Source organism: Salvelinus sp. IW2-2015, linkage group LG18 (assembly GCF_002910315.2).
Source record: "Salvelinus sp. IW2-2015 linkage group LG18, ASM291031v2, whole genome shotgun sequence".
Lineage (NCBI taxonomy): Eukaryota > Metazoa > Chordata > Actinopteri > Salmoniformes > Salmonidae > Salvelinus > Salvelinus sp. IW2-2015.
In genome coordinates, this window is record NC_036858.1 from 3,741,121 (window position 1) to 3,766,329 (window position 25,209).

The 25,209-nt window shown below is 44.9% G+C and overlaps 1 protein-coding gene across 1 annotated transcript in view; it reads right to left on the reverse strand.

The window, feature by feature from the left end:
• The window catches only part of LOC111977542 (calcium/calmodulin-dependent protein kinase type II subunit gamma), a 43,952-nt gene extending 28,400 nt beyond the window's left edge, over nt 1-15,552 (reverse strand). Inside the window, 2 exon segments of the mRNA XM_070448219.1 lie at nt 13,003-13,097; nt 15,344-15,552. Coding sequence (XP_070304320.1) covers nt 13,003-13,097; nt 15,344-15,411 — 163 coding nt within the window. The 5' untranslated portion in view covers nt 15,412-15,552.
• Nucleotides 15,553-25,209: the final 9,657 nt, after the last annotated feature.

Here is a 25,209-nt window from a genome sequence, read left to right on the forward strand (position 1 = left end):
TAGTGCTGGGGGCTCTGTTGAATAGCTTGCTAATCTGGGTTGCTTTGAATAGGCTGGCTAATCGGGGAGGCTTGTGGAATCAGCCGAGTTCCGAGAAGGCTCTGTTGAAAAGAGCAGCTGAGGCTCTGTCTGAATAGGCTAGTCCGGAGGCTCTGTTAATAGGCTTGGCTGGGGGCTTCTGTTGAATAGGCTAGGCGGAGGCTCTGTGAAATAGGCTAGTCGAGAGGATCTGTTGAATAGCTAGTCTGGAGGCTTCTGATTAATAGGCTAGTCTGAAGGCTCTGAACTGAATTAGGCTAGTCTGGAGCTCTGTCAATATAAATAGGCTAGTCTGGAAGCTCTGTGAAACTAGCATAGTTCTGGAGGCTCTGATGAATAGGCTAGACTGGAGGGCATCGGGGAATAGGCTATAGTCGGGGAGGCTCGTAGAATAGCTTGTTCTGGATCTGCTGGATAGGCGAGTCTGGAGCTCTGTGAAGAGCGATTCTGGAGCTCTGGAATAAGCTATCTGGGCTCTGTTGAATAGCATTAGTCGGACGCGATTGAATGGCTTGCGGTCGAGGGGCTCTGTTTGAATAGCTTGCTGTTCTGGGCTCTGTTTGAATCTGTCTGGGTTCGGTGAATAGGCTTGGCTAGCTGGGGCTCGGTTGATAGCCTGGCTAAATCTGGGCTCTGGTAATAGGCTGGCTAATCGGGCGCGGTTGGAAAGGCTTGGCTAATCGGGGCTCGGAATAGACGCAAGCGGACTGGAAGAGGCGTGTAAGGCGGGCGCTAGGAGGGCTACGGGCCTGGGAAGCTGCTACCCCGTCTGAGGGGCGTAGAGCGTGTGATGTGTGTGTCGTGAGTACTCTTGCCGGTATCTCCCCCTTGGCTGGCGGCGAACATGACAGGGTGCAGATGGCCAATTACAGGACGTGGGAGGTGCCATAATTAATTACCCAGGCAGCACTCTGCACCATCTACTACCCTTATGGAAAACCAGCAAGATATTTCACCTTGACATTTCCACGTCTTTGGCCCAGTGGAAACCATATGTTTTGGTTGGAACCACTTCTAGCTTGTGATGAGAAGTTTCACGTGGATTTTGCACAGTGATCACACGTTTCACATTGTGGATTTAGACTTGTAGACTTTCAAGGAAAGTCCTTTACAGGTTGACGCCCGCAAACAAACGAATGTGTCGTTATAGATAGCAAACAGTGCTTTAACGCTTACGCGCGGTGCCACTGCAGAAACAGCAATTATCCCCAACTCGCAGGTTGGCAGAGTTGAATTCGCACAAAGAATATAAATGTACAGACTCTACGTCTAAGCCGTTCCTTGGACACCTGCTAGGTTATAATTGTTGGTGGTGATAACTGTTGGACAATATATTTACTTGATTGCTGGGGCCGCTTTTAGGCAAAGGGCAGAAATGCATTCGTTATGGGGCCCCAATCGAGCTGGGAAAAAGGTTCTTGAGGCGGGGGCCATATTTTACTTGTTTGTCTTCTTTCGACGCCGCGTCTTTCTGCATGTGGGTATTGATTACAGACATACAGGTTGGAGGAGCGAAGGGGTTATATGTTCAATGCATGCTATGCATACTCAGTAGCGCAGTTTGTAAATCTACATACGCACCCAATTTGTTGTCACTACACAGATTTTACAGTAATTGAAATCTGACTTTAGGCACATAGGTGCAAGAATCTTCATTCTGGCCAATCTCTTTATGCGCAACAGGCCTGTTGGAGCAGCTGGACCGTCAGGTAGCTAGCCCGCATGAGGTGAGTCAGGCATACTTCCGTTAACATTAACGTCCTCATTTAGTTGTAAGAAATACAATAACTAGTGTGGTATATTTACTGTATTTTCACGGCACACTAGACAAAACCTCCAGGGACCATGACACAATGTCCTTCGGGACGTCCCTGGAACAAACCGGGAAACTAGACAAAACTCTGCAGGGAAGACCATGGATGTGAATTGAATTAATGTTAAATTATGCCTTTTTCAGGAGTTAAGCATATTCTAAATGATATTTGAGAGCGACCCCTGGGCTTTTGCATGAGCTTGAATGTTGTCCCGTGCGTGTGTCATGGTTTATCACATTATATCCAAATAGTGCATTTTCATGAAATCACATGTAATTTCACGAGGAGCGTGTTGTCACCGTTATCACGTTAACTTCACAGTAAATACACACAAGTTCATGTTGTTTTCCCGTAAGGGTACCAACTCACACACACCAACGACACACACCACACCACACTACACGCACCACAGCCCATAGTTCGAGTATGTTGCTCACCGCGTGCACGCGCCCCCACATCAGGCACACGCACAAATAATATGAATGAATCAGACAATGAAGTTTTGCCAGTAACCATTAGCGTACCTTCACCACGCGGTCTTCACAGACACACACACCGCACATGGGAGTTGTGATCCCTTTCTGCGGAATATAATGGACGATTTCATGTAATCCCTCGGGTTCTCATCTCTGCCCTTTCTCTCTCTGCCTACGCGGCAGTAGTGAAATGGAGACCTAGGGTTGCTGTTAGTGTCTCCTGCAGAAGTGACGGAGAACGAGAGAGAGAATTCTCGTAGGTCCTACACTAGGGGGAGGAGAAAGGCGGGGCTGGGAGGGATGCGGAGGTGTAGTGAGGAAAGAGAAAGATGGGAAGAGGTGAGGGGGAGAGGCGGGCTTGGTAGGGAAAGACGCGGACAAGGTTGAAGTAGAATAGCGACCGGAAGAGGTCGTGTAAGCAGAAGTGGCAGAGTAGGGGGAAGATGAAGAGCAGAGAGCTTAATGGTGAATCAGAGGAAGAGAAAAGGCGGATCAGAGGAGGGGGCGAGCGATGGAAGTGACGGAGAGGCATGCAAGAGAAGTGATGGGGGGAGCAAGGGGATAGAGGAGGGGGTAAAGGGATGGAAACGAGGGTTGGATGAAGGGTGAGGGAGCGGGGAGGGCTAGAAGGATTATTTGGTGAGAGGGAGATGTGTGTTGTTAGGAGTTGGAGGCTGACTTTAGCTAGACAGTATAGGTAGTAGAGTAGTATTTATTGGGCTGAAGATGATAAGGTGATTGGAAAGCCAGTTTTGTGTGATTACAGGGTGCTGGTCTAGCGTGTGGGGATGTAATTACTTGTTCTGTGTTAGTCCAGGGTGATTCGTGAATGAAATTGCCACAGTTGTTGTGTTTGTCTTATTGGAGTTTAAGATAATGTCGTGGAAGTGTGCCAGTGATTAATGGGATTGCTGCAATGTATATTTCCAAATGAGGGTTTATGTGAAAAACATTCCGGCAAGTTCGGTCGTGTGAAATCAAACTGAAATACTCCTGATTAAATGAATGTGAAATAAAGATGTGTGCGGTCTCTGTTTTGGGAGCCCTTGCAGCAGCTTGAGGTCATATTTCCATGTTAGAATAACACAGTCACACAAACGGTCCGTGACTCAGCTCCCAGCCAGGTCGCCCTCTCGGTTACCTCTTTGACCTCTCACAGATGGCTTGTGTAGTAATTCGGGGTGATGACCGGGAGAGGGTAGCCGACGGCCGGGAGGGAGTGTGTGTGGGGAGGGGGCGAGGGTTGTGTGGTCCAAGAATATATGTAGATGTATGAGTGGTGAGAGCGTCAGCGTGTGTGTGTCTTCCTAATTTCGCGTTCATAAGTGATCCCTTCTAGGTAAGTGCTGGCTAGCGATGCATCCACAGCTGGGGCTCTGCGCATACACAACCGTAGAACATGTACTACGCGGTGTGGGTGGGAGCTTACCTCCTTGTGAGGTTCACCTGGGGCGTCACGTCTAAGTTGTGCGTTGACGCAATGTTTCACCAACTTGTGCTCTTGATCGCGGGTTCGATCGACGTCTCAGCGCCTAGCTGTCGTGTAGATTGCCACAGCCTTACTTACACCCTGTGTGTGTGTGGAGCTGTCTCACCCTGTGTGTGTGTGGAGCTGTCTCACCCTGTGTGTGTGTGTGGAGCTGTCTCACCCTGTGTGTGTGTGTGAGCTGTCTCACCCTGTGTGGTGTGGAGCTGTCTCACCCCTTGTGTGTGTGTGGAGCGGTCTACTCTTCGGTGTGGGTGTGAGCTCGGTCTGCAGTGTGTGCTAGCACCTATTCAAGGCAGTTTACAACGTCACAACTGGTGGAGCTGTCAGTTCACCTGTGTGTCGTGTGCGGAGCTGTCTCACCCTGATGTCGTGTGTGGAGCTTGTCCACCCTGTGTGTGTGTGTGGAGGCTGTCCCAAGCCCTGTGTGTTGTGTGTGGAGCTGTCTCAACCGCCAATTCCGAGCCGATGTGTGTGTGTGGAGTGTCCACTCGTGTGTGTGCTCAGAGAGTGTCTCACCCTGAATGCACTGTGTGCCAAGTTGTAGCTGAGCTGTGTGTCTCACCCTGTGTGTGTGTGTGTGGAGCTGTCTCACCCTGTGTGGGTTTCACCACCTCGCTCTCCCTCCCTCTTCCATCTTTCTCTTTCCTACTACCCCTCTCCCGCCCCCCTTTCTCCTCCCCGTGTAGGCTCTAGATTCTCTCTCTCTCTCTCTCTCTTCTGCAGGGACAAACTACAGCAACCCTAGTCTCATTTCACTACTGACGCAGCAGAGAGAGAAAGGGAGAGAGAAACCGAGAGGATTACATGAAATGTCCATATGCAGAAAGAGGATCACAACTCCCCATTGCGTGTGTGTGTGTGTGTACGCGTGTGAAGGTAGCATGGTTTACTGCAACTATTGCTGATTCATTCAATTATTTGTTGACGTGTGCCTGTGTGGGGGCGTGCACGGGTGGACAATGCATATGGTGTGTGTGTGTATGTGTGTGTGTGTGTGTGTGTGTGTGTGTGTGTTGGTACCCTTACGGGAAAACAACATGAACTTTGTGTGATTTACTGTGAAGTTAACGTGATAACGTGACAACACGTCCTCGTGAAATTAATGTGATTTCATGAAAATGCACTATTTGGATATATGTGATACCATGACACTACACGGGACAACATTCAAGCTCATGCAAAAGCCCAGGTGTCAAATATMATTTAGAATATTTAACTTTGAAAGGCATAATTTACATTAATTCAATTTCAACAGTCATGGTCCCCTGCAGGTTTTGTCTAGTTTCCGGTTTGTTCCAGGGACGTCCCCAAGGACATTGTGTCATGGTCCCCTGGAGGTTTTTGTCTAGTTGCCGTGAAAATACAGTAAATATACAACTAGTTACTGTATTTTTACAACTAAATGAAGACGTTAATGTTAAAGGACAGTATGCTGACTCAACCTCATGGTTGCTAGCTACCTGACGGTCCAGCTGCTCCAACAGGCCTGTTGGCATAATAGAGATTGGCAAGAATAAATTCTTGCACTTTGCCTAAAGTTCAGATTTCAATTACTGTAAAATCTTGTACTGTGAACAAAATTGGGGTTTAGCGTTAGATGTGATTTGAACTAATAACCCCTTGCTCACTACCAACCTGTAATGTCCTGCTAGACTGCAGMTACACCACCAGATCTATGAGCGGGAAAGAGAAATGGCCACAGACTCATTGGCAAGAATGCATTTCTGCCCTTTGCTAAAAGCGGCCCAGAATCAAGTAAATAATTGTCCAATTATCACCACCAACATTAAACTAGCAGTGTCCAAGGACGCTTAGACGTAGAGTGTACATTTATTCTTTGTGGATTTGAACTTGCAACCTCGTGGTTGGGAGTAGATTGCTGTTTCTGCAGTGGCACCGCGTAAGCGTTAAAAGCACTGTTTGTATCATAACGACACATTTTTGTTTGCAGGGCGTCAACCTGTAAAATTTCCTTTGAAAGTCTAAAGTCTAAATCCACATGTGAAAGGTTGTGATCATGTGAAAATCCACGTGAAACTTCATCACAAGTGAAGTGTTCCAAAAACATATGGTTTCACTTGGGCAAAACATGTGGAAATGTCACAGGTGAAATCATGTGGTTTTTCCCATAAGGGTAGTAGATGGTGCAGAGTGCTGCTGGGTAATTAATTACTGGCACCTCCTACTGTCCTGTAATTGGCCATCTGCTCCACAGCCATGTTGCACCAGGGGGAGAAGGAGAGGTACGCGACACACACACACACACACGTCTAGCCCCCCTCAGATTATGACGGTGTTTAGCGCCGCTTTCAGATACTTATTACCCATGGGGCAGTGCACTAGCTCACACAGGCCCAATGGTGCTAATAACAACACTCAAATCCTACTAGGCACGCTGCCACCACGCACACGCACACACACACCGTGTGTACTGTATGAGCACTCCTCTAATGCTTCTCCTCTCTCTAAATCGCCTCGCTCTTCCTCCTCCTCCCTGAACACTCTCCTCCTCTCCCTCTCTCGACACAGATCACTGCAAGGCTGTCGGAGCCCCTCCCATCTTGGCCCACACACACACACACACACACACACACACACACACACACACACACACACACACACACTTTAATGCTGTACAACTCTTAATAATTGACTGCTACCACAAACAGCTTCTAGATATTGCTGAAACTTTCTTCATCTTCAGAATACCAAATACCAGCCCAGTGATATCTATTATCATAACACACACACAGATAACAAAGGGGCTAACAGGGAGGTGTGAGAGATCCTGTGGGGTCTTGACCCCTGCTGAGATCCAGTTAAACTAAATGTATTAGCCTCAATACTGACCAATCTCCTAGCTACTGACAGTGGGAGGGAGAGAGGGAASAGGCATAGAGCACAGAGCCAAGACTGCTCAAAGAAAAACAGAAGAAGAAAAAAAAGAGGGAGGGAGGGMGAGCGAGCGAATGCGTGTTGACTGCAGAGGAGGGCMGCTCTGAGCTGAGATGCAGCACACAGTCCCCAGACACACCTTGTGGCAGAGGCCTGCATGCTGAGAACACTCACGGCCCTGTAGACCTACAACAGCCCACAGTGGAGCTTGGCTTTCTGGGTAAACATAGTTACCACATCACCAACTACCACCCCCTCCACACACACAGAACACACAAGTAAATCTTGAGTATGCATCAAATCATTATTATTCCAAATAACTTCCAGAAGAAAAAAAGACACCCGGTGGTACTGGTCTACAGCACCAGAATACTTAACAAAATGTTCAAATACAAGTTAACATTTGTCGTCACAAGAGATCACACACACACACACTACTTATGGTCAACTCAAGACATCCCATCAGCTGCACCTCTGGATAGCCCTGCACGGACGTGACATTCAAGCCCTGCCCAGGCCAGGCCAGTGACATTCAAAGTGACATTCAAGCCCTGCACCCAGGCCAGGCAGTGATTCGTTAAGCCCTGCCCTACCCAGGCCAGTGAGTTTAAGCCCTGCCTTACCCAGCCAGTGATGTTAACCCTGCCTTACCCAGGCCAGTGATGTTTAAGCCCTGCCTTACCCAGGCCAGTGATGTTTAAGCCCTGCCTTACCCAGGCCAGTGATGTTTAAGCCCTGCCCTACCCAGCCAGTATGTTTAAGCCCTGCCCTACCCAGCCATTTAGACCCTGCCTACCCAGCAGTGATGTTTAAGCCCTGCCCTACCCAGCCAGTATGTTAAGCCCTGACTACCAGCCATGAGTTTAGCCCTGCCCTACCAGGCCAGTGATGTTTAACCCTGCCTTACCCAGGGTTGAAAAATGAAATACTACCAATATATATATATAATATATATATATATATGCATATTGCAACGAATAACATGTTAAATCTACCGTTTACGCGCAGTTCTGAATACAGACATGAGGCACTGTCTATTCAGTACCACTGCACAGTGGGAGCTTCGCCTTATCATTAGGCTACATCGGATGAGCAGAGGCACTGTTCTTCCCCGCGGCTCCAGCCAGTTGCTTTAATTTAGTTGGCCTTGTTAAGACTGCACAGCAATGCAGAACATTTTTTACTTGTACAGTATTCAAGGTTTAAAAAGGCTTCTGAAGTTAGTAATTTCCACTTCGAAATTTCAACCCCTACAAAAATGTCCATTATATAATCCACATTTAATCATGTATACAGTTGAAGTCGGAAGTTTACATACACTTAAGATGGAGTCATTAAAAAACTTGTTTTCACCAATCCACACATTTCTTGTTAAAAAACTATAGTTTTGGCAAGTCGTTTAGGACATCTACTTTGTGCATGACAAGTAATTTTTTCAACAATTGTTTACAGACAGATTATCTCACTGTATCACAATTCCAGTGGGTCAGAAGTTTACATACACTAAATTGACTGTGCTTTAAACAGCTTGGAAAATTCCAGAAAATTATGTCATGGCTTTAGAAGCTTCTGATAGGCTAATTGACAATTTGAGTCAATTGGAGGTGTACCTGTGATGTATTTCAAGGCCTACCTTGTGCCTCTGTCTGGGTCATCCTTGGGAGAAATTTCGAAACGCCTGAAGGTACCACGTTCATCTGTACAAACAATAGTACGCAAGTATAAACACCATGGGACCATGCAGCCGTCATACCGCTCAGGAAGGAGACGCGTCTGTCTCCAAAGGATGAACGTACCTTGTTGCGAAAAGTGCAAATCAATCCAGAACAACAGCAAGGACCTTGTGAAGATGCTGGGTACAAAGGTATCTATATCCACAGTAAAACGAGTCCTATATCGACATAACCTGAAAGGCGCTCAGCAAGGAAGAAGCCACTGCTCCAAAACCGCCAAAAAAAAGCCAGACTACGGTTTGCAACTGCACATGGGGACAAAGATCGTACTTTTTTGGAGAAATGCCCTCTGGTTGATGAAACAAAAATAGGACTGTTTGGCTATAATGACCATCATTATGTTTGGAGGAAAAAGAGGGACGCTTGCAAGTTGAAGAACACAATCCCAACCGTCAAGCATGGGTGGCGGCATCATGTTGTGGGGTGCTTTGCTGCTGGTGGACTGGTGCACTTCACAAAATAGATGGCATCATGAGGCAGGAAAATGTTGGCTATATTGAAGCAACATCTCAAGACATCAGTCAAGAAGGTAAAGCTTGGTCCAAATGGGTCTTCCAAATGGACAATAACCCCAAGCATACTTCCAAAGTTGTGGCAAAATGGCTTAAGGACAACAAAGTCAAGGTATTGGAGTGGCCATCACAAAGCCCTGACCTAAATACTATAGAAAATTTGTGTGCAGAACTGAAAAAACGTGTGCGAGCAAGGAGGACTACAACCTGACTTCACTTATTGTGGGAAGCTTGTGGAAGGCTACCTGAGACGTTTGATCCAAGTTAAACAATTTAAAGGCAATGATACCAAATACAATTGAGTGTATGTAAACTTCTGACCCACTGGGAATGTGATGAAAGAATAAAGCTGAAATTAATAATTCTCTCTTCTATTATTCTGACATTTCACATTCTTAAAATAAAGTGGTGATCCTAACTGACCTAAGACTATTTATACTATGATTAAATGTCAGGAATTGTGAAAAACTGAGTTTAAATGCATTTGGCTAAGGTGTATTTTTATTTTACCTTTATTTAACTAGGCAAGTCAGTTAAGAACAAATTCTTATTTTCAATGACGGCCTTTCGGTTACTAGCCCAACGCTCTAACCACTAGGCTACCCTGCCGACACATAAAACTATGTAAACTTCAAATGTATGTTAAAATATACTTCTGACCCACTGGAATTGTGATACAGTGAATTATAAAGTTAAATAATCTGTCTGTAAACAATTGTTGGAAAAATTACTTTTGTCATGCACAAAGTAGATGTCCTAACCGACTTGCCAAAACTATATAGTTTGTTAACAAGAAATGTATGGAGTGGTTGAAAAACGAGTTTTAATGACTCCAACCTAAGTGTATTTAAACTTCCGACTTCAACTGTATGTATGTATGTATATTATATATATTTTTTTGCCAATCAGTTTATGATTTGTGAACAATATTCCTTTCATGCATTAGAGTCATCAAAAGAGAATTCTGTTGTGATGATTGGCCTATTCCTAGATTTTTTCTTATACTGCATTTAGACAATTCGTTAGTTAATATGAACAATTCGTTACAAACTCTGACAATATTACATATACATCTTTGTTTATTATCATAATGTATGAATTTACTGATTTAATATTAATTGTTAATCTTAGAATAAATTGAGACAATTTTCTTTAATCTAGCGCACTGCTCTTTATTACGAGCGACAATTCTAATACTCATCACTGCATTCTCTACCAGGAAGTTGGTTGGCCCTCTCTGATGTCACGTAGGATGATACATTGCTATATTTCATTTATAAAGCCCTTTTACAAAACAGCATTACAAAACTTTAGACATACGAGTTACCACACCCGGTCTCAAGGATGGTTAACTCTGGAAATTCCTTTGGTCTCTACTGAGTTAGTGCAAGAACTAAAAGCTGATTTCCCTATGTTTGTAGAACTATCTTCAAAATGTTCTTAAATGTGATGTTGTGGTGCCTCTTGGGAAATTCAGAAAGCTGATTAAGGACCGTATTACTGATGAACTAGATACCTAGTCCGTTGTACAGCTGAACGCATTCAACTTAAATGTGTCTTCTGCATTTAAGCTATATCAAAAAATGTATTTAAWWWWWTKTTTAACCCTTTATAAGAACCATTGCTGATATGGTTAAACGTTAACAAATAAAATACACACGAAGTGCCCATGTGCAACTGGTATTCAAACATGTTGCCAGTAATGTTAGGCTAATGTCTACAGTGGACATTTTTATTTTATTATCAGCACTGTTCAGAACCAGCACATTGAGCACAGGTTAAATATCCAAACGTATTACTAACTAGTTGGGCCTCATGGGCCCAAACACATTTTCAGTAGGCTATTCAGAACAAGCACAATTAGRTCAAATGTAGGCTAATGACTATTTGGAGAGGCCTCAACCTAAGCAGTAGGCTCAAAAATCCAGTTACCTTTCGAAGTAACTCCTCTGCCTGCCACTCCAGTCCAAATTTCACCCACAGAACTTAGGCAACAATAACAGGACTCCTCAAGTTAAGACAAGTTTGACTATATGGTCATAACATAACCTTCCAAATGAATAGGAGTTGTGAAGCACTCKGAAGCAAAGCAGTTTAACCACCGCCTTCGCCCAAACCTGGTTTGTCCATATAATCAGCGACCAAAAATAAATAAAAGACTGCAACTACTGCAGCTTGTTATCTCACGCATCCCATTCAGTCCAGGCAGAGTCTTCGGTCTTCACGCAGAATCTGCCCACGGGAGATAACCTGGTGGTGGGGGGGGTCCGTGCCTACAGGACGGCAGCCTGTCTCATCACAGGAAGACCAGCCCCCCCCCAGCGCCTCGTAAGGGGCAGAGGAAGTCCAATGAGAACCCAGTACATCAGGGCTCTCAATCTTTTCACAGAGTTCAGTGTATACTCCCTTGGAGTACAGGGTGAAGTACACAGTGCTGAACCTTGTTTTCACCCATGTCTCAGTCTTTGGCCATGTCTAGACTTGACAGTTCATGCAGATGTATTATTCTGATCATAGAGTTCAGATCATGGAATTCTGAACATGCGTATACACCTAAGTACATTTAAAATGTCTTTACCGTGTCCACGGTGTGTCTGGATTCCTGGTGGAATAGGCTAAATATGATAACACAATTGATGGTAGTAGCTAACTACTGTAGCTAACTATCCAGCTAACCTCTGTAGCTAGCTAGCTAGCTAGCWAGCAAGCAACGATAAAGAGATTGCAAACAGGTTAGCATAACTCTAGCCAAACAAACAAAACAATTTTTTCTAAATATTAGCTAGCATTTATAAGGCCAGCAAACACGTTCCTCACACGCTAGGAATGTATTTCCTCCAACGTTATAATGAAAAGGTGCCTCTCGSTCCCAAAACACACGTTTTTTAGAGACTTGTGGGAGTGCTGATGATGTCACCCACTGTACGCGCTTTCGGTATCCTGATTGCGTCCAGACTGAGAAGAAATCCGCACACCATTCATCCCTGACCACCTTCTGAAGTGGTCAGACAGATCTGAACACAATCACACCACAAAGACACTTGTGTGTGTCTAGACCTGTCTTTACAATGCGATCTTCGTATTCTGACAGCAGAAGTCACATGTATGTGTCAAGTGTAGACAGGACCGTTGACAACTGGGCTGCAAGTCCGATTGCTTTACAAATCTTACCAATGACTTGGCTGCAAGCAAAGCTTCTTCCACCCCTGGAATCGCATCTTCCAGCTCAGCAGTGTCAAGTACGTATTTTAGCTGCCGTACTTCAAAAATCGCAAGGCAGGCTCGACACTTCACATGTCCAGTGGGCATTTTAGTTTCAAGCTAGCTAGCAAGCATCAACAACCACCACCACCACCACACACACTCGTTTTTTTTGTTATCATTTTTGAAAATGATACCCGAGCCCAGCCCATACCCTCGTTATTAATGAAAGAAAAGGCCCTACCCGATGTATAATGTTGAGGACCGTCGTGCTCGTGTAGCAGAGCTCTACACATCTGACATAGGGGCTGGGCGATGTATCGCTAATACTGGTATAGATTGTTTACCATCTATAACAATATTTTGATACAAATCAAATGTTATTTGTCACATGCTTCTTAAACAACAGATGTAGACTAACAGTGAAATACTTACAGGCTCTTCCCAACAWCGCTAAATTAAATGAAAAGTGCTACAAAATGGACTACTATAGTKTCMGTTTTGTCCTAGTTTAGTTGAGTATAAAACCATCACAACGGATCACAAAATGTATTTGTTGTCATTCAAGGATTATGCACTAAACATATTTACAACTTTCATTCGTCAGAAACACAAAATACAGTCAAATAATGATTAGATATTTTGGCCATATCACCAAAGCCCTACTTTGACATGTGACACACAGGTCTGTACAACAGATCATAGCAGTGCTTCCGCTATATGCATTTAGCAGTGGCGCACCRCTTTTCCTCTGTGTGTGTGTGTGTGTGTGTGTGTGTGTGTGTGTGTGTGTGTGTGTGTGTGTGTGTGTGTGTGTGTGTGTGTGTGTGTGTGTTACTGTACCTCTGGCGGAGAGTTTCTTGGTGTTGATGATTTTGGCGGCGAACTCCTGACCTGATGACTTCTTCACACATCTGCGCACCACTGAAAACGCTCCCCTGGAAACAAGGAAAGCAACGGTCAGTTCTGGGTTGGGGGATTTTTATTTTTTTGCAACAAACATGCAGGACACACTGGAAACGATGACAGTCTGCCATAATTAAGGACACCCAGATTACAGAGCTCCTCTTCTCAAATACAGGTCCACAGCACCGCTGGTTATCTTCCTTCCCCTCGTAAATCAATGAACTACTAAGCAGACCTTCTAGAGAAAACCAGTCGTACCGCAGACCAGGATTAGATTTGCTGTAGTATACACTTTAGGCTAGCTACCACTGTATGTACAATAGAGCTGGGATGACCAACCCTCTCCTACGGCTATTGGCGGAGCATGCTTTTGGACCAGCCCTGCTCGATCACACAGCGAATAAAAGTCTTAGATTTAACAGGTGTGTTAGAGCAGAGCTGAAACTAGGCTAAACCCTGCAGGCATGAGCCAGTAGCCCTCCAGGAGGGGTGGCCACACCTAAACTAGAGGACAGAGAGTTAAACTCCTCTCCTAGCTCACTGGCACTAGCCCACTGCTACAGTAACTGCGTAGATCTGTTGGTATAGCATGATGATTGCAACACCAGGAATGTGKGTTTGATTCCTGCTGGGGCCACCCATAAGAACATTTTTAAACGCAGCACTGTAAGTGTCTCCTAAATGSCATGTTATATAAACAGTCTACAAAACATTAGGAACACCTTTCATAATATTGAGTTGCACCCCCTTTTGCACTCAAAACAGCCTCAATTCTTCGGGCCATGGACTCTACAAAGTGTCGAAAGCATTCCACAGGGATGTTGGCCCATTTTGACTCCAATGAATCACATAGTTGTGTCAAGTTGGCTGGATTCYCTTTGGGTAGTGGACCATTCTTGATACACACAGGAAACTGTTGAGYGTGAAAAACCCAGCAGCGTTGCAGTTCTTGACACTCAAAMCAGTGCGCRTGGCAACTACAACCATACCCCGTTCAAAGGCACTTAAATATTTTGTCTTGCCAATTCACCCTCAATGGYACACATACACAATCCATGTCTCAATTGTCTCAAGGTTYAAAAATCCTTCTTTAACAYGTCTCCTCCCYTTCATCTACACCGATTGAAGTGGATTTAACAGGCGACATCAATAWGGGATCATAGCTTTCACCTGGTCAGCCTGTCATGAGAGCAGGTGTTCCTAATGTTTTGTGAACTCAGTGTATATTAATAAAATATGTGCCTTTCCCTGTAACTGCTGAGTTACTGGTTCAAGAACCACTGATTGTTCCCCCTATATCACTACACCGTTGTTGTTGATAACGACAAGAGTAGACTACATGTCAGAGAAACATCTCTGTTATACATAYATTACTATCTGAAATGTCCACAACGTTGTGCCCTACAGAACGCACCCCAGGTGTGTGCACTTTGATCAACCAATCAGTGGATCAATAAAATGCCAGAGAGATAAGAGAAGCCCTAGACACACCGACTATACCCAGGGTCTGGGGCTAACGGAATAATAATACAAGACATCCATCTACACAGTCCAGAGAGGATCGTGCCTCCGACAGATGCCCGTAATAATACAACGGCCCGGTTCTCTCAGGGGGGAAAAAAACAAGCCATCGAGATTCCGAGAAACAGCATCACCCCTGCACTTTTAAGCCACAGCGGCATAGTCTGTGCTGAGAGGCTTATAACGCTACATATGGCATTTATGAACGGCTGCTGCGTGAAAGCGGGTGGTGTTTTACATAATGTGCAAACATAATTCTGCTTTGGAAGGAGGCGGTGTGGGCTATAACTATCGTCTACGTTCGACAACTGCAGTAGAGACAAATCGCCTAATATTCTACAAACAGACAGTTAAACTAGCTAGCATGCATGCTAACATTCAGCGCTGTCAAGCAGGCTGCCAACGTGCCATGCCAGCAAATGTCAGAGTRCTTTCGCTCAAACGCTTCCTGCCTGACTAATTCAGCAGACGGAAAGACAAGGCGTTGACACACTAGTAGACATGGCTAGCTGTGCTATCGCAATTACAGACAGGGTGCAGTAAATAAATACGCTGTAAGTTCTGTCCCTAACCTACGACACACAATATAGCTGCATTTTGTCAACAACCAGATAAAGACAATAGGATCAGGCTATCCCAGTTAGTTAGCTGGCTAAAGAAGGAGCGAGTAGCGTACGGGGTGGGGAGAAGAAGGAAAGACAGACGGCAAGGCAGAGCACAGCAGTAGCAAGGCTAGCTAATGACGACAGTCGCTTACTTCCCGAGCTCCTCGTAGAGTTGGTATTCATCTGTAAAGCGGGTGGAGGTAACGATAGTAGTAGCCATGGCTGAGAGTGGGCTCCAAGCCTCGGTCAGGTTTACGGCAGGCTGGGTCGCTCTCTGGGTCTAGGGGAGGATTCTTCACCTCGGATACTAGCTACGGCACTGACAGGCTGGGAGAGAGAGAGAAGGGAGGGGTTGGCGGAGGTGGAGAGAGACCGGGGAAGAGCAGAGAGAGTCACGCGAGAGTTGAGCAGGATTTTTGAGCAGTCATGTAATCAGAGCGGGGTAGCAGTATTATTCGGTGTGAATCAGCGGTTCGCGAGCTGTAAAGGAAAACGACTATTGTACGGATTCTGTTTGAAGACTTTTAAAAACCCTTGCTCTCTTGTCTTGAATTCATCATTGGTCTGACCGAGATAAGTTGATATGTGACATCAAYGTGGCCTAAAGGATCACTGCCCATTGACCACCGTCAAACGTCGACGTTCATGGATGTTGAAATTTGGTCCGTCCGCCCTGGCCTTGATTTCAACATCCACAGATGTACTTTGTTTTGTCCAGACCAAATCTGAACCATTCATAGATGTCTATGTTTCACAAGTTAAGACAGTACAGTATAGCAGAGTTCAGCACAGTAATGTAGAGTATTAGTGTAGTGCAGTATAATATACTGTACTATACTCTGCTGATCTAAACTGTACTGAACTAAACTGTACTCTACTGTAACGCGGTCCAAACTTGTGAGACATTGACGCCGAGACAGAGCAAATTTGGTCTTGTTTGAGGGTGGAGCTAATTAGAATAATACTCAGCATGCTTTGCAAGTGTTCCTGTTTACATTTATATTTTGGGCTTATAGCAGACAYGACCTTTACAGAGCAACTTACAGTCAGTATATGAAACTAAGGTAGATAAACAACCACATATACAAATCATAGCAAGAACAACTTTTCTGTAACTTACTGAGAATTCTATTGTAGTTGGAAGTGTTCTGATACTTTTTCTGATGGTCTGGAAACTTTGAATATGGTCACTGTCAGTTCTAAAGCGTTTGAAAAAGCTAACATACAATGCATTACGAAAGTATTCATACCCCTTCACTTTTTCCAAATTTTGTTACATTACAGCCTCATTCTAAAATGCATACAATTATTTTTTCCCCTCAGTAATCTACACATTATACCCCATATTGACAAAGCGAAAACAGGTTTTTAGAAGCTTTTGTAAATGTATAAAAAGATGTATAACATAAGTATTTAGACCCTTTGCTATGAGACTTGAAATTGAGCTCAGGTGCATCCTGTTTCCATTGATCATCCTTGAGATGTTTCTACAACTTRWTTTKAGTCCACCTKYGGTAAATTCAATTGATTGGACATTATTTGGAAAGGCACRCACCTATCTATAAGGTCCCACAGTTGACAGAGCAAAAACCAAGCCATGAGGAATAAGGAATTGTCCGTAGAGCTCCGAGACAGGATTGTGTTGAGGCACAGATCTGAGGAAGGGTACCAAAACATTTCTGCAGCATTGAAGGTCCCCAAGAACAATGGCCTTCATCATTCTTAAATGGAAGAAGTTTGGAACCACAAAGACTCTTCATAGAGGTGGTCTCCCGGCCAAACTGAGCAAWCGGGGGAGAAGGGCCTTGGTAARGGAGGTGACCAAGAACCCAATGGTCACTCTGACAGAGATCCAGAGTTCCTCTGTGGAGATGAGRGAACCTTCCAGAAGGACAACCATCTCTGCAGCACTCCACCAATGGTRGAGTGGCCAGACGGAAGCCACTCCTCAGTAAARGGCACATGACAGCCCGCTTGGAGTTKTCTAAAAGGCACCTAAAGGACTCTCAGACCAGGAGAAACAAGATTCYCTGGTCTGATGAAACCAAGATTGAAGTCTTTGKCCTGAATGCCAAGAGTCACGTCTGRAGGAAACCAGTCACCACTCATCATCTTGCCAATACCATTCCTACGGTGAAGCATGGTGGTGGCAGCATCATGCTGTGGGAATGTTGTTCAGGGACTGGGAGACTAGTCAGGATCGAGGGAAAGATGAAGGGAGCAAAGTACAGCGAGATCCTTGATGAAAACCTACTCCAGAGCACTCAGGATGTCAGACTGGGGCGAAGGTTCACCTTCCAACAGGACAATGACCCTAAGCACACAGCCAAGACAACGCAGTGGCTTCGGGGCCAAGTCTCTGAATGTCCTTGAGTGGCCAAGCCAGAGCCCGGACTTCAACCCGATCAAACAGCTCTAGAGACCTGAAAATAGCTGTGCAGTGATGCTCCCCATCCAACCTGACAGAGCTTGAGGAGMTCTGCAGAGAAGAATGGGAGAAACTCCCCCAAATACAGGTGTGCCAAGCTTGTAGTGTCATACCCAAGAACTCAAGGCTGAAATCTCTGACAAAGGTAGTTCAACAAAGTACTGAGTAAAGGGCCTGAATACTTATGTAAATGTGATAGTTTTTAATTTTTAATACATTTGCAAAAATGTCAAAACTATTTTTGCTTTGTCATTATGGGGTATTGTGTGTAGATTGAAGAGGGGAAAAAACAATGACATCTATTTTAGAATAAGGCTGTAACAAAATGTGGAAAAAGTTAATGGGGTCTGAACACTTTCCGAAGGCACTGTAAGTGAATGTGACAGGAGACATAATACATATTCCATACTGCAATCTTCATTTTTCTTTATTTTCCTATTTTAATAAAAAAATGTTGAATTTGATAATGCTTTCTTCATTGACATGAAGATATAAGTGAATGCATATACGGATTGAAATTTGGSTGTAGAAATAATGTTGTCTTTTCAACGTMCGTAAAATACGTATTTTCAACTTCTGTAAATGACGTCTTTTCAATATCCGGAAAATACATATTTTCGACTTTCATTCAAAACCCMAAATGAACCTAATTTCAACATCATTTTGTTGACTGGGTGGCCATTATCTACAACCCTCAAACTCAACTCTGGACCTGGAAGCCAGTTCCACTGCATTTTTTCATTGTTCCCATCTAATCAGGGATYGATTTAGACCTGGGATACCAGGTGTGTGCAATTAGTTATGAGGTAGAACAGAAAACCAGCAGGCACCGGACCTCATAAGGTAAGAACTGAACACCCCTGGCCTATAGTCTTCACCTGCCCAATCCACGAGCCCCACCCCCCCCAAAAAAAGATGACATTATTCTCATCTATTCTGTTGATCATCCATGCAAGGAATGAAGCAAAGCCTTTATTGCACACTGAATCACCATCATGTAGAGTTGGTCCAGCAGTAGGGTTGGTCCAGCAGTAGGCTTGGCTTGACAGCAAAACAGCGGAGGCAGCAAGTTATGTGATTTCGGGAAAATTTGATTCCGAACCTACAGATAGGGATAAGGATTTGGTCATCTAATCTGACCTTTAATCAGGATCAAATTTCATTTTTGTGTTTTTCGAAAGTCAAAGGTAGTGATTAAGATGGTTTTTGTGATGAAAATGGGGATTATCTTTATCCCACTGGAAGGATGGATTCAGGGTGGATTTAGAAGTGAAAGCCACTACGACCAAGAAATGTCAATGCAACTAAATTAAATCTGACAACCAAAGGTTTATTATGTTTAATTGATCCTAGTATAGATATGTGGTCAGTTGTTACATTGCGAAGTGTCAATTAAATGCTTCTACTTAAGTGATATGCAGGCTCTATTTTTCTCTTACTTTAATGAGTTTCCTCATCTTTGTTTCCCTTTGACAGTATAGAAGTAGTAACACAACCTGTCCAGTAGATGGCAATGTGTAGGCCAGTTCAAAGCTAAAAAAAATCCAGATTCTGTGATTTTGATATTGTGGCATCTKGATCAGAATGATCCKATCCGCTTATTTTTCCACAGACAAACAAACRGCTAAAAAACAACCAGATCGATCGGATCTTGGATAGCAAAAAAGAGGATTACAGAATCCAGATGAATCTGATCCAGATTCAAAGTTTTGAAAAAATGGGCCCAGGTCTATTTTACAAAAACATGTGGAGTTCCATGCCATAGCCATTTTACAGTGCAGGACAAAAACTTAAAGAAAACACAAAGCTACACTTCAACCTGATTTCTGTGCGGTCACAATTTATTTGGATATTCCCATATACAGTATATCACAAAAGTGAGTACACCCCTCACATTTTTGTAAATATTTGAGTATATCTTTTCATGTGACAACACTGAAGAAATGACACTTTGCTACAATGTAAAGTAGTGAGTGYACAGCTTGTATAACAGTGTAAATTTGCTGTCCCCTCAAAATAACTCAACACACAGCCATTAATGTCTAAACCGCTGGCAACAAAAGTGARTACACCCCYAAGTGAAAATGACCAAATTGGGCCCAAAGTGTCAATATTTTGTGTGGCCACCATCATTTTCCAGCACTGCCTTAACCCTCTTGGGCATGGAGTTCACCAGAGCTTCACAGGTTGCCACTGGAGTCCTCTTCCACTCCTCAATGACGACGACGACCACGGAGCTGGTGGATGTTAGAGACCTTGCACTCCTCCACCTTCCGTTTGAGGATGCCCCACAGATGCTCAATAGGGTTTAGGTCTGGAGACATGCTTGACCAGTCCATCACCTTTACTCTCAGCTTCTTTAGCAAGGCAGTGGTCGTCTTGGAGGTGTGTTTGGGGTCGTTATCATGTTGGAATACTGCCCTGCGGCCCAGTCTCCGAAGGGAGGGGATCATGCTCTKCTTCAGTATGTCACAGTACATGTTGGCATTCATGGTTCCCTCAATGAACTGTAGCTCCCCAATGCTGGCAGCACTCATGCAGCCCCAGACCATGACACTCCCACCACCATGCTTGACTGTAGGCAAGACACACTTGTCTTTGTACTCCTCACCTGGTTGCCGCCACACACGCTTGACACCATCTGAACCAAATAAGTTTATCTTGGTCTCATCAGACCACAGGACATGGTTCCAGTAATCCATGTCCTTAGTCTGCTTGTCTTCAGCAAACTGTTTGCGGGCTTTCTTGTGCATCATCTTTAGAAGAGGCTTCCTTCTGGGACGACAGCAATGCAGACCAATTTGATGCAGTGTACGGCGTATGGTCTGAGCACTGACAGGCTGACCCCCCCAACCCTTCAACCTCTGCAGCAATGCTGGCAGCACTCATACGTCTATTTCCCAAAGACAACCTCTGGATATGACGCTGAGCACGTGCACTCAACTTCTTTGGTCGACCATGGCGAGGCCTGTTCTGAGTGGAACCTGTCCAGTTAAACCGCTGTATGGTCTTGGCCACCGTGCTGCAGCTCAGTTTCAGGGTCTTGGCAATCTTCTTATAGCCCAGGCCATCTTTATGTAGAGCAACAATWATTTTTTTCAGATCCTCAGAGAGTTCTTTGCGATGAGRTGCCATGTTGAACTTCCAGTGACCAGTCAGTATGAGGGAGTGTGAGAGCGATGACACCAAATTTAACACACCTGCTCCCCATTCACACCTGAGACCTTGTAACACTAACGAGTCACATGACACCGGGGAGGGAAAATGGCTAATTGGGCCCAATTTGGACATTTTCACTTAGGGGTGTACTCACTTTTGTTGCCAGCGGTTTAGACATTAATGGCTGTGTGTTGAGTTATTTTGAGGGGACAGCAAATTTACACTGTTATACAAGCTGTACACTCACTACTTTACATTGTAGCAAAGTGTCATTTCTTCAGTGTTGTCACATGAAAAGATATACTCAAATATTTACAAAAATGTGAGGGGTGTACTCACTTTTGTGATATACTCTAGATGATTTACAGATGGTCATACTATCAACAAAAAGTTAGGCCATGAGAACTATTCCAGCAGTACAGAATTCTCTGATTGGTTATCGCCCTCTACCCACCTCTATGGTCACGTGATGGCAGATGGCGCCCATGGCAGGAGTACTCTATGGTCAGGTATTTATTAAACGGGCAGATTTCCAATTTGAGTCCTTGGAACTAAGAAGAAGAAGAAGAAGAAGCCAGCCAGCCAGCCAGCCAGCCAGCCAGCCAGCCAGCCACTACTGAAGCTCTGGCTGTTTGCAAGTTCATTTCTGGCGTGAACGGTGGAGCACTAGAACCGGACCTCAGTGTCTGAGTGGTTGGTGATGAGCTGAGACGCGGTAAGATGGTGGACAAGAAAAAAGGAAGAAAGTGGAACATATTCTGAATAAATAGGGAGTGGGGGATTGCACAAGCCTTCTGGAAGATCTGGTGAAGAAGAAGATGATAATAAAGATAATATAAAGTGGAAAATGGTTTGAGTGACTATGAAAACTTGAGACATCTGTGGCATTGTGTTGTGTGACAAAACTGCACATTTTAGAGTGGTCTTATATTGTCCCTAGCACAAGGTGCGCCTGTGGAATGAGTGTCTTGCCACACCTGTCAGGTGGATGGATTATCTTGGCAAAGGATAAATGCTCACTAACAGGGATGTAAACAAATATGTGGACAAAATTAGAGAGAAATAAGCTTTTTGTGCATATGGGACATTTCTGGGATTTTCTTTTTCAGCTCATGAAACATGGGACCAATGKTGCATTTATATTTTTGTTCAGTATACTTCCCGCAGCTATGGCTTTGAGACAACATTTTTGGTTTGTTACCTTGCGAGTTTCCATTAGCTCAGGAAGTGTCGTATTTCAGGGAAACGCACAAAGAACCCCTGTGGGAATCTGTTAAAACGGCTCTCTGTATCTTTGTATTTGTAAAATCATTTTGGGGTGATATGAAAGTAGTTTCTGAGGTTTCCAAACCCATTTTGCATGTAACGATTATTGACAGTGTCAGGATTCGGGACAGTTGTAGGTCTASACATTGGCCTCGCTGAGATCCCGATGGCAGCATGGTCTTAGGATCTTGAGACCTACTTGGTAAGCAACAGGAATTCCTCTCCTCATTCACACAAACGCACACACACATTTAACCTGCGATCAATATATATATAAATCAATGTGTCTGCTCTGACAGGAGACCGCTCTAGCCCAGTGAATCAGAATGAGAGCGAGAGTGTGAGAAACGTTATCGTTCTCAGAGACATTATACATACTATTAATGCTGAAGCTGAGTGGTGCTAAGAGATGATGTCACAGAGACCCAGAGTGGTTTGCTAAATGTTTAATGTAGCATTCGCCAGAGACCATCAGGTGTGTGTGTGTGAGAGTGCTTCCTGAGTAGCATTGCTCTCTCAGCAGTCTCAATGGAGAGACCATAAACGCCAAAGAGTCATTCAGAGTACAGATGACACAGTCCAGTTTAATGGAGAGCTTCAATTGAGGAATACAGAGAAAGAAGGAAAGGGGTCAGAGAGAGAAGCTGACAGACCCAGTTTACCTCAGAAACCCATACAAGTTGTGCACTTATCATGTAGTGATGCGGCCAACACAGAGGTAGGTGTGTGTAGCACTGCGATTATGGCAGTTTCCTCCCCCTCCTTCAACCACTTGCCGACCCTGCCCTCTCCTCCTCTTCCTCCTCCTACAATGTTTATGTAATAGTAACTCCTTTACCTCACCCTCCCTACACACCCTGCGAGAAAGACAAAACGAAGAGAGAGAAAAAAGAGACTAGGAAAGAGATTTCAGTTGGGTTCAGCAGAGAGAGGGAGAATGTCATACTGGTGGAGTTTGTTTGGCATGGCCCGGGTGGGTGGAGATTTTACTTAAGTGCCAATGGAATGGTCTAAAATGAGCAAACTCCACCCACCCGGGGCACCGKGCCATGCAAAACTAACTCTAACACTATTTTACTGTTTGACTTAAAGGGCAAGCTGTAGTTGAAACAACAACAAAGCGGCCACCACGCCAACTGTTTTAGTAAACAGCTATGGGGATGGAGAAATGTTACCACTCTCAAATTCAYAGACAGAGCTATGGTTGCAAGGACTGACCATCCATGAGATCAAAATGATAGTTTAAACCCTACAGTGTTTGTTTACAATTGCATTGTTTACAAACACAGGAGTAAAAAAATATATATATTTCGGGGTGATGGGGTACGACAGTTGAACTAAGCTCATGAGGCATTTATAAGTTACATTGTTCAATAATCAATGTTAATTTATGTACAAAAATGTATGTAGAAACTGCAGATTACCCCTTTAATGCCACTGTCATGTTTTCATCACGTCAATAATGCATCAGATGAGGTTATTAGACTGTGTGTGTGTGTGTGTGTGTCTCGCTGTGTCATATTGAGTTGTCTTGCTTTAGGATATGCTTTGTCACTGTGGATCTTGTTCTCATTCACAGCAAAAGAGAAGGGCTGGGGCTGGAGGATGCTGGGCTGGTTCTTTCCTCTCTCTTTCTTCCCCTAGCTTACCCCACTTTCTCTCTCTATTCTCTTCCTCTCTCTCTCTCTCTTCTCTCTCTCTCTCCTCTCCTCTCCTCTCTCTCTCTCTCTCTCTCTCTGCTCTCTTCTCTCCCCTCTACTCAGCTTACCCCACTTTCTCTCTCTCTCTCTCTCTCTCTCTCGTCTCTCTCTCTCTCTCTCTCTCCTCTCTCTCCTCTCTCTCTTCTCTCTCTCTCTCTCTCCCCCAACCCTTAACCCACTTTCTCTCCTCCCCTAACTTTACCCCAACTTTCTCTCTCTCCCCTAACTTACCCACTTTCCTCTCTCCCTAGCTTCTCCCGCTAGCCCATACTATACCCCACTTTCCTTCTCTCTCTCCCTACTACCCACTTCCTTCTCTCTCCCCCTAAAGTTACCCCACTCCTCGTCCCTATCCAACCTTCTCTCTCTCCATAGCTTACCCCACTTTCCTTCTCTCTCCCCTAACTTTAACCCAACTTTCCCTTCTCTCTCCCCCTAACTCCCAAGCTTCTCTCTCTCTCCCCTAGCTTACCCCACTTTCCTCCTCTCTCTCTCCCCCTAGTTTACCCCCACGTCTCCTCCTCTCTCTCTCCCCCTAGTTTACCCCACTTTCTCCTCTCTCTCTCCCCTTTAGCTTACCCCACTTTCTCCTCTTCTCTCCCCTAGCTTACCCCACTTTCCTCCTCTCTCTCTTCCCCTAGTACCCCTCTTCCTCTCTCTTCCCCTAGCTTACCCCTTTCTCCTCTTCTACCCCCTAGCTTACCCATTTCCTTCTCTCTCTCCCCCTAGGTCCCACTTCTCCTCTCTCTCTCCCCCTAGCTTACCCACCCTCCCTCTCCTCCCCCTAGCTTACCCCACTTTCCTCCTCTCTCCTCCCTACTTACCCCACTTTCATCCCTCTCTCTCCCCTAGCTACCCCCACTTTCATCCTCTCTCTCTCCCCTAGTTTACCCCACTTTCATCCTCTCTCTCTCCCCCTAGTTTACCCCCACTTTCTCCTCTCTCTCTCCCCTAGGTTACCCCACTTTCCATCCTCTCTCTCCCCCTAGCTTACCCACTTCTCCTCTCTCCCTCCCCCTAAGCTTACCCCACTTTCTCCTCTCTCCCTCCCCCTAACTTACCCCCACTTCCTCATCTCTTCTCCCTAACTTACCCCACTTTCTCCTCTCTCTCTCCCCCCTAACTTTACCCCACTTTACTCCTCTCCTCTCCCCCTAACTTACCCCACTTTCATCCCTCTCTCTCCCCCTAACTTACCCCACTTCATTCCTCTCTCTCTCCCCTAGTTTACCCCCACTTTCCTCCTCTCTCCCTCCCCCTAGCTTACCCAAACTTTCATCCTCTCTCTCTCCCCTAGTTTACCCCACTTTCCTCCTCTCCTCTCTCTCCCTCCTCCTTCTTTTGTCCTAGGACATGTGATCAATGAGCCTAGGGGCTCAGGGAGTGCAGTACCCCAACACAGGCGTGCACACACAACATAGAGGGGAATCGGACTGTGTGTGTGTGCGTGCGTGCGTGCGTGAAG